This window comes from Neofelis nebulosa, chromosome 4, assembly GCF_028018385.1.
Source record: "Neofelis nebulosa isolate mNeoNeb1 chromosome 4, mNeoNeb1.pri, whole genome shotgun sequence".
NCBI lineage: Eukaryota > Metazoa > Chordata > Mammalia > Carnivora > Felidae > Neofelis > Neofelis nebulosa.
This window is the reverse complement of record NC_080785.1, coordinates 159,094,742-159,105,525: the sequence shown is the minus strand read 5'-3', so window position 1 is coordinate 159,105,525 and position 10,784 is coordinate 159,094,742. Positions and strand designations below refer to the sequence as shown.

General features: G+C 38.5%; 1 protein-coding gene and 1 pseudogene across 1 annotated transcript; one reads left to right on the top strand and one right to left on the bottom strand.

The window, feature by feature from the left end:
- On the top strand, positions 1-986 carry LOC131510484 (olfactory receptor-like protein OLF4). Its single transcript, XM_058727675.1, has one exon. The coding sequence runs from the start codon at positions 33-35 to the stop codon at positions 984-986; it is 954 nt and encodes a 317-aa protein (XP_058583658.1). The 5' UTR covers positions 1-32.
- Positions 987-7,245: 6,259 nt separating this feature from the next.
- LOC131510482 (olfactory receptor-like protein OLF4) lies at positions 7,246-10,488 on the bottom strand (annotated as a pseudogene).
- Between the last annotated feature and the right edge of the window lie 296 nt (positions 10,489-10,784).

The following is a 10,784-nucleotide window of genomic DNA, read 5'->3' as shown; positions in this document are numbered from 1 at the left end:
TTTTCCCCTTTACTGGTAGTCACCTCCACCACATGGACCCAGGAAATGATACAGGAATTTCAGAATTTCTTCTTATGGGATTTTCAGAAGAACCAGAACTGCAGCCCCTCATATTTGGGCTTTTCCTCTCCATGTACCTGATCACTGTCTTTGGGAACCTGCTCATCCTCCTGGCCGTCAGCTCTGACTCCCGCCTCCACACCCCCATGTACTTCTTCCTGGCCAACCTGTCCTTTGTAGACATCTGCTTCACCTCCACCACCATCCCGAAGATGCTCTGGAACATCCAGACCCAGAGCAAAGTCATAACCTATGCAGGCTGCATCACACAGATATACTTTTTCATAACCTTTGCGGGGATGGATGACTTTCTCCTGAGTGTGATGGCCTATGACAGGTTTGTGGCCATCTGCCACCCCCTGCAATACACGGTCATCATGAACCCCCGGCTCTGTGGGCTGCTGGTTCTGGTGTCCTGGATCATGAGTGTTCTGTATTCCTTGTTACAAACCTTAATGGCGTTTCGGCTGTCCTTCTGTACAGAGGTGGAAATCCCCCACCTTTTCTGTGAACTCAATCAGATGATCCAACTTGCCTGTCCTGACACCTTTCTCAATAACATGGTGTTGTATTTTGGAGCTCTGTTGCTGGCTGGTGGTCCCTTCATTGGAATACTTTACTCTTACTCTAAAATAGTTTCCTCCATATGTAGAATCTCATCAGCTCAAGGCAAATACAAAGCATTTTCCACCTGTGTGTCTCACCTCTCGGTTGTCTCCTTATTTTATTGTACAAGCCTAGGAGTGTACCTCAGTTCTGCTGTCACCCAGAGCTCCCACTCAAGTGCAATATCCTCAGTGATGTATGTGGCGGTCACACCCATGCTGAACCCCTTCATCTACAGCTTGAGGAACAGAGACATAAAGGAGGCTCTGCTGAGATTCTCTGGGATGATAGCTACAAAAGGGCCAATTGTCCTGGGCTGAAGAAGTTCCCATAATTGCAGGGCCCAAAGTCTGAGCCAAATGTTGAGATTGTTTCATCAGATTGTGGAGGTGAAAGATGCCTCTTCTATTTTTTCCTGGAATTTCTATTTTTTTCTTTCACCCTCTCTGCACAATTTATTTAACTCACTTCATTAAGCTTTCTGATATCTCTTACATCCAAGAGATTTTCCTGTTGTCATTTTCTTCCTCTCCCAAGGTTATTCCTTACTTTGGATTAAAATATTTGGAAATTCTTACATATTTTTCAAAGGACGACATGGATATATTAAGAATAATTTCTTCTCATGTGAAATGTATCATAGGGAGTACTTTTTCTTTTGTTTGACCAAAAACAACAACAACAATAACAACAACAAAACGACCATTCATGACTCATACTAGTCCTATGGAAAGTCTAGTCTTGGCTACCACAGCTATTGATATAAGTTTAAAACAGAGAAAGATCTGAGACCACCAGACTTCACTCTTTTGAACATCATTCTTTTCTATATCACTACATTAACTGCTCTTCCTGATAAGGCAGACTTTTATGTACTGGTTGTTATCGCTGATCGTGGGGTTTTTTTCCTACACATTAGGTACCTGCTCTGTCACACAGCTTGTGTCCATCATGCTTACCATAGTCACTGACAAAAAAAAAATGATAATAAAATGCATGTCTCCAAGTGGAATCTACAAAGAAAGAGAAACATGTAAAAAATAGATTGATATAATATGGCCTTTTAAGTCAAACTTGACTTTAAGTATGATGGCACAAAATATTAAGTCATGCATTTATCACTATGCAAAACATTTCCTTCTCAGGCACTTTATCTGCTCACTGAATTACGGAATATCAGGGTTCATGTGTAAAGTGTATTCATTAAGACGAAAGGCTGGTGGCATGTTTTGGGTTTTATTAAATTATTTTCTGGTTTCTGAAAATGTCCAGTGCTACTTATAAATGTGAGCCCTTCCATTTCTCTAAATGAAATATCTCCCACTATTCAAAATTTTGCCAAAACCACTGAGGAGGCAGCAAATGAATATTATCCATATTGTCTGTTTCACATCTTCCTCCTTCTTAATCGCTGGATGACTCCCCAGCAAGTGTGGATTCCTGTCCAGGTAGGTGAATCGGAGTCACAAGCTTTGTGAAAACATACATGACCTTCCAAAATTTCCGTGTTACCTGAAAGGGACTCAGTGGGGTCATTTTTTAATACGTTTATCTGAAATAAACTTGAAGAATAGAATAATCCTGATGCTTCAATTATGCTACCTACAAACTCCTAGAATAAAAAGAATCAGATTATGACAAATGGCCTCATTTCTGCCCAATTTGATTATTATATCAGTTAGCTATTGCTGTGTCCAAAGCATCCTCAAATAAAATAGCTTACTACATATCTTTATTATTGAATGGGATTGTAGGGTAGGAAGTTGTTCGGATCTCTGCTGGACTCCTCATGAGTCCATAGTCAGGTGTGAATCTCTACATTGTGTTTTGAAGGCTCGTCCATGAGGTGTGTGGTTCTAGTGTCTTTCTGTCTTGAACTGACTTATGTCAGTTTACTCCTTTTCTATATGTGGGCTAATCTTCTAGTCTACAAAACGTGAGTTTATTGAATGTGATTTGTCTTAATTTAGTTCCACTATTTTAATATTTACATGTGAACCTTTGCTTTTTCACAGCTGGTAGAGAGATCTCCCACCCCATTAGGTGTGACTCAGCTCACTGTGCTCCAGATCTGACCCTGAGTCATGCACCATTAGAATTTTTAATTTCTAATTAACTTATTGGAGCATTATTACATGCGACAAACTGCACATATTTAAAGTATACAACTTTAAATTGAAAGAGCCATTGAAAAATCATGGGTACATACTGCATGATTCCATTTATATAGTACTCAAGAAGGCTCATGGTAAGTTTTAACTGCTTTGTTATGCGATATTTAGGATATGATCACTCTACCCATTGCTTTCTTCTGAAGGCAATGTGGAAGATAAACATAACTTCAAGAGATGTGGTGAGGAACGATGACATGTAGAAATACTGTTGAGTCCAAAGAATGTTCAAGAATAAGGGTTGTGTATGCAAATGTACATACAAATGTATGTGTATTTATGTATATTTTTCTTTTTTAAAATCTGAACTTTATTGTCAAATTGGTTTCCATACACCACCCAGTGCTCATCCCAACAGGTGCCCTCCTCAATGCCCATCACCCACTTTCCCCTCCCTCCCACCCCCGATCAACCCTCAGTTTATTCTCAGTTTTTAAGAGTCTCTTATGGTTTGCCTCCCTCCATCTCTAACTTGTGTATTTTTCTTTCAAACAAACTCACTCACATACATAGATGTACATGCATGAAATTCATGACCCTTATTGTAACTCATTATAACTTACATGTTGTGTTGAAAGAAAGCTTGAGAGAAACTTGAGGGTAAAGAAAGGAAGAGAATGAAGGTTTGCCTTAACTTGGAATTCTAGGAATGTAGAAATTTAGACAAAAAAATTAGAGTAGAACAGGTGGCCTTATTTTTAACAATGAATCATGTTTCTTATCTTAATGCCCAGAGGTCTCAGAAACTGTATCATATTTGCATTTATGTAAGGAGAAATCCTGTGTACCAGCTCATAAGGCTGAGTATCTCCAAATTGACTTCAGGTTTTGTTTCTTCTACTCAAGTAGGGTTTCAACACAAAATGCCCTTAGTCAAGGAAGCTACGTAAATGAATTGAGAGTCTTGGGTTCTATTTCTTCAAAGAAAATTTTTTGGATGAATGTCTTTGTCATTTCCAACTGCTGCTTTATACAATTATCACATTAAAGGTTTAAAAGAAACAAATTTCCACTCTTTCAGGTCTGGAGGTCAATGCCAAAAATGAGTCTCATTGGGCTAAAATCAAGATGTCTTTGCAGGGCACAAGAGAGCTTGAATTCCTGCTCAGTTATGTGATTCCAGGACACCATATTTTTTCCACCCAAATGCAAATCCTTCCAAACTCTACTGATAACTGAAAAGGAATAATTTTTTAATAATTATCCAAAATAAACTTGAATAACAGAATGATCATGAATGTTGCTGCATAGCAAACCATCCTGAAAGCAAAGGGCTTGGTAGAATGTCTTTAGAATTCAGTGGAATTGTATGGTGCTGAGTTGTTCTAATCTCTGTTGATCTCCTCAAGGGTCTTGAGTCAGCTGTGTGTCAGCTGGGGAGGCTCTGCTGATCTTTCCAGGGCATTCTAATATAATTGGGGCTAGGCCAGCTATCTGTGGCTGATCCAGGGTGGCCTTGACTTGGACAACTGGGCTGTGCTCCATATGTCCCCACTTCCTCTGCAGGCCATCTCATTTTATTCACTTTGCAGAGCCATAGTTCCAAGAGAGAGCAGCAGAAATGCACAAGGCCTTTAAGTTCCACTGTCACTTCTATCATATTATGCTGGCTGCAGTAAATGAAAAATCCTAATCCATCCAGAATCAAAGGTGGAAGAATAGTCTCCACCTCCTGATGTAAGGTACTGTGCACATTGTCAAAGATATGGCTACAGAGAAAGACGGCATTTGGGGCCACCTCTGCAAATATTCTACCATGGTTGTTAATTTCAATTCAGTAGGTTTCATTTCCACTTCCACCTTCAGCAGTGCAATGATCTGACAAGAGAGTGAGAATTAGGTGTCTAATGATCAGTTATGGAAGTTCTACTCCAGATGGTCAAGCTTTCCTCCAAATGTAAGTTTCCTCCTCACCACTTGCCTATAGATCAACATTCTTATTAAAAGAAAAGGACAAAGAAACCAAGGTTTTCTTTCCAGTTGCCTCAGAGAGACTGGGGACCCTGTATCTAACTCGTTGATTAATGAAGTTAGCAACTATTGTATCACTGATGCTATTTTTATGGCATCCTTCTGTAGATACTGTTTTTCTATTGATTGACCTTCCCATTGACATACTCATAAAGGTTTTCATCCTGGTACTGTTTGTTTGTTTGTTTGTTTGTTTGTTTATTGGGAGGGTTCCATTGGGAGGAGGTTACATTGGAAATGTAAATAAAAGACAGAGACATTGGAACATATTTTCTTCGTTTATCCAGCTCTATTGAAATTTCATTGACAAATAAAATTATGGAAGTTTAAGCATATAACTTGGTGATTTCACATATTTATATGTTGTGAAATAATCATCACAATAGGTTAGTGAATACATCCATCACTTCACATAGTTACCATTTCTTTTTGTTGGAAGAACATTTACTATGTACTCTGTCAGCAACATTCAAATATACAACACAATATAGTTAAGTATAATGACCACGTTGTACATTAAGTTCCCAGAACTTATTCATCTTATAACAGACAGTTTTTAGGCTTCCACTAGCACCTTCTCATTTCCCCAAACCCTAGCCACTGGAAAACATCAACCTACTCTCTGTTTCTATGGTTCAGATTTTTATATCTCACATATAAATGAGATCATAAAGTATTTGTCTTTCTCTGTCTGATTCTTTTACTTAGCATAATGCCCCCAGGGTCCATCCATCTTTGAGCAAAGGAAAGCATGTCTTCCTTTTGAATTGGTGAATTCCACTGTATAGATGTCATCATTATTAATTCATCTGTCAATGGATGCTGGGCTGTTTCCATGTCTTGGCTATTGTGAATCATGCTGCAGTGGATGTGAGAGTACAGATACCTGAGATCCTACAAATACGTGGGAATTAAGCCATGCACTCGTGAATGACTGACGTGTGAAAGAAAAAAATCAAAAAGCAAATTTAAAATCTTAAATCAAATGAAAATGTTAACATAGCATATCACAACTTATGGGATGTTACAAAAGCAGTTCTCAGAGGGAAGTTTATAGTAATAAGTGCCTACATTAAGAAAAAACGACCTTAAGAAAATAACCTAACTTTATCTTTGAAAGACCCAGGAAAAGAAGCACCAACTAAGTCCAAAGCAGCAGAGGAAAAGAAATGACAGATATCAGAGCAGACATAGATGATATATAGACCAGAAAACCAGTAGAAAAGATTAATAAAATGAGGAGCCAATGTTTTGAAAAGCTAGGCAAAATTGACAAGCCTTTAGTTTGACCAAAAAGGGGGGGGGGGGGTGGGCAGGGAGAAGACCCAAATAAATAAAATCAATAGCAAATGGTGATGCTTTACAACCAAAACCACAGAAATAGAAAGAATCATGGGAGACCACTATGAACTATCTCACAGCAACAAATTGGGCAACCTACAAGAAATAGATAAATCCCTAGAAATGTACAATGTAACAACAGAATCAGGAATAAATAGCAAATGTGAAGAGACCAATAATAAGTAGGGATATTAAATTGGTAATCAAAAATCTTCCAGCAAAAAAAAGCACCCAGAATCCGAGAGTGTCACAGGTGAGTTCTACTAATCATATAAAGAAGAATTAATGATAAGTCTTCTCAAACTCTTCCAGAAACTTAGAGAGGAAGACACATTTTCAAACTCATTTTCCAAGGCTGACATTACCCTATACCAAAGGTAGAAAAGGTCAGTACAAAAAAAGAAAAATATAGACCAGTATCCCTGCTGAACACACACACAAAATTTTTCAAAAATATCAGGAAACTGAATCAAACAACACATTAAAGGAATTATACACCATGATCAAGTGGGATTTATCCCTGGCATACAGAGGATGGTTCAGCACAAGCAAATCAATAAAGGTGATACACCGCATTAATAGAATGAAATATCATGATCATATCATCTCAATACATGCAAAAAGCTTTTGACAAAATACAACATCCTTTCACGATTATAAAAAAAAATCTTCAACAAACTGGGTATAGGGAGAACATACCTCAACATGAAAGAAAAAGGCTGTATATGACAAACCCACAATAACACTGTACTCCATCATGGAAAGGTTAGAAAACTTCTCTTCCGAGATCATCGGCAACACAACGGTGTCCACCTAGCTAAAGCATTCAGGCAAGATTAAAAAAAATGCATCCTGATGTTTTCCTTAGAAAAGTGTCTATTCATGTCTTCTGCTCATTTCTTCATTGGATTCTAAATTGGAAAGAAAGAAGTAAAATTGTCTTGATTTATAGATGATATGAACTGAATATAGAAAACCCTTTAGATTCAACCCTTAAGAACACACTCACCATGATGAGCACCAAGTAACATGTAGAATTGTTGAATCACTATGTTGTACTGAACTACATTGTTCTGTGTGTTGATTTTCTGCCCTGCACCAATACAACTTTATTGAATTGAAAATTACACATGTGGTACACCTTTTGCAGACATGGCCCCAAATACCACTTATCCCTGTATCCATGTACTTTGCAATGTGACTGGGAAGCTACTCCCACTTCTCCACCTTTGAATCTGGGTTAAATTTAGTATTTTATTTGCCTTGGCTAATACTATCTGGTAAAAATGACAACGTGCCTCAAGGGTCTTTGGCGTGTTTCTGCTGCTCTCTTGGAACCCTGCCTCTGCCATTGAAACAAGTCCAAGCAAGCCTACTGTAGATGGAGAAATCATGTGGAGCAGAGCCCAGTTGCTGTAAGGATGGTCAACCTAGCCTAGCCTATCTAGGAACCAGCAAGTTCCCAGATGTGAGAATGCAGCCAGGATTAACAGAGCACTTCCAGCAGACCCACAGCCCTCCACAACCTCATGAGGAGACCAACAGAGAGGGGAAGACTTCCCAAACATAGATTCCCATGTGATCTTTGGAGATAGAATGTGTTATGCTAACTGAAATGAGTCGATCAGAGAGAGAGAAATATCATATGAGTTCACTGATACGTGGAATGTAACAATCCAAATAGATGAACATATGGGGGGAGAGAAGAGTGGGAAAAAAGCCACAAGATGCTTTTAATGATAGAGAAGAAAGTGTAGGTTGATGGACGGAGGTAGGTGGGTGATGGGCTAGATGGGTGATGGGTACTAAGGAGTACACTTGTTGTGATGAGCACTGGGTGTTGTGTGTAAGTGATGAATCACTAAATTCTTCTTCTAAAACCAATAGCACACTACATATTAACTAATTAAAATATAAATTTTAAAAATTTAGAAAGCATTATCTTAAATCATTTACCTTTGGCAAGGCTTGTTACGCACCAATAGCTTACTGATACAATAACCAATATGAAAAAATCTGAGACAATTAAGAATAATCTACTGCTTTTTATTTTTGGCATTTGTTCTGATATTTGAAGACGGCATTCATAATGACCTGGTTATTCACATTTATTTCAGATAAATGTACTAAAAAGTGACTACCATTCAGGTTCTCTTCTAGGTAACTGGTAGAGATTGGAAAGACCTATATGTTTTTTGTGTGGATAATTTGTGGGACTCTTGGTCACAAGACTCCATACCCAGAGCATTACTGGGCAGCAATTCAAGCTCCTGTCCACATCATCTTCTGATCATGAGGATTGAAGAGAGTTTAGAGCATAAAAAAGGTAAAGAAATTAATCCCAGAGAGAATACACATATGGTTCACTCACTCACACTGTAATTTTTATGACATTTTTAAAGATGAGATATTAAGTTTAGGACAATGGAGGAAACAATACTTGTAGGCAACACTGGAAATTTTCAAGTAGAAACAAAAAAATCATCCAATTAAATAATATAAAATCTGCCACTAAATTCTTCACTCCAATTAATAAAACCCTTTAAACATGGACACCAAATATCTCACACCTCAATAAGATATACATCATCAAAAACATATTTTCTGCAATAAAATACGGCGTGATTGAAAATTTTATGTCATCATTTTTTCAGGTCTCCTCGGATAGTAACCCCATATTAGTCACTTGGTTTATGCAAATTTGTCTTTCTGTACTTTACACTTGGAGCAGAGCATGTTTTTCATAAGGAATTTTTGCCTTACTATTCTGTGCCAGGGATACTGTGGATGCTGATAAGAGAGAGAACAGGATCCTAATGAGGATCCTAAAACCCCATGACTAACTACAAAACAAACTAATATGTTAAAGTCTACATTATCAGGAAAAGCATTCAGGGTAGTCATGTAGAAAGGAATGGGCAGTCACAGAATTTCCTCTACAGTAAAATTATATAAATGGCCTCAGTTGCCAAATATAGTTTATTCCATAAAACTGGTACAGTTCATCACTATGTGAAGCAAATGGGAATCTCCAAACTGTTTCTGATTCAAGGTTGGACTAACTTTGGAAAGTAAGAAAACAAAAAAAAGGAAAAACTGGTGGGTACCAGAAGGAGCATAAAGTTAAACAAAGGGACTTATTTAAATTTAATAAAGCAGTCGAACTTTGGAAAAATTGAAATTCCAGGATATGAATAGAGGGATTAAGTTCTTCCATGATCTGATTAAAGGATCACAATCTCTGGCTGTTAAGCTTTGAGCCAGCAATCACAGGTACTTCTGGGAAAATGGCTCTTTTATAGCTTCCCTCTGAAAAATACATTTAGAGCCTCCTTTCTGTCTCTGTTCCTCAGGCTGTAGATGAAGGGGTTCAGCATGGGCGTGACCACTGTGTACATCACTTAGGATATTGCACTTGAGTGGGAGCCCTGGGTAGCAGCAGAGCTGAGGTACACCCCCAGGCCAGTACAATAAAATAAGGAGACAACCGAGAGGTGAGATGTACAGGTGGAAAATGCCTTATACTTGCCCAGAGCTGATGAGATCCCACGTATGGAGGAAACTATCTTAGAATAAGAGTAAAGGATCCCAGCCAGGGGAGCACCACCCAACAGCACAGTTGCAAAATACATCATCATGTCATTAAGAAAGGTGTCAGAACAGGCAAGTTGGATCATCTGATTGAGCTCACAGAAAAATCGGGGATTTGCATGCCTGTCCAGAAGGACAGCTGCAACACCATTAAGGTTTGTATCAAGGAATGCAGGATGTTCATGATCCAGGACACCAGAACCAGCAGTCCACAGAGCCAGGGGTTCATGGTGACTGGGTAGTGTAGCGGGTGACAGATGACCACAAAGCTGTCATAAGTCATCAGTCAGGAGGAAGTTGTCTAAACCTACAAAGAGTATGAAAAAGTACATCTGCATGACACAGCTTTCATAAGTTATGACTTTTACAACTTCTCTGTGTTTGTACATTCCCATCTGGGGGACCGTGGTGAAGGCGACATAGATGTTTACGAAGGACAGGTGGGCGAGGAAGAAGTACGTGGGCGTGTGGAGGTGGGAGTCATATTTTACAGCCAGGATGATGAGCAGATTCCCAAGTATGGTGACCAGGTACATGGACAGGAACAGCCCAAAGAGGAAGGGTTGCAATTCTGGTTCCTCCAAAGATCCCAGAAGAAGAAATTTTGAACTTCGTATATCATTGCCTAGTTCCATGTAGTCGATGTGACTATCAAAATAAGAGAAAAAAAGCATGACATGACCATGCATTGCTAATCTGGAAGATACATCATTGTTTATATTTTGCAGTCAGGAAATTAATTTTTACATTTGTAAATGGAACATGTTAAAAACACTAAAATCTAGGAATAGAAGGAAACTATCTCAACATAAAGCCCTGTATGAAAACCCCACAGCAAACATGTGCTCAAGGGTGATACAGTGAGCATTTTCCTGTATGATCAGAAGCAAGGAAAGGATGCCCGCTTTCACAACTTCTACTCAACACTGGAAGTTCTAGCCAGAGCAATTAAAGAAAGAAAAGGTATCCAAAATGGTTAGAAAGAAATAAAGTTATGCATGTAGATGATGTGATCTTGTATGTAGAAAATCCTGAAGATAACAC

Coding starts and splice junctions, on each gene's coding strand:
- LOC131510484 (XM_058727675.1), top strand. CDS start 33: ATGGACCCAGGAAATGATACAGGAATTTCAGAATTTCTTCTTATGGGA.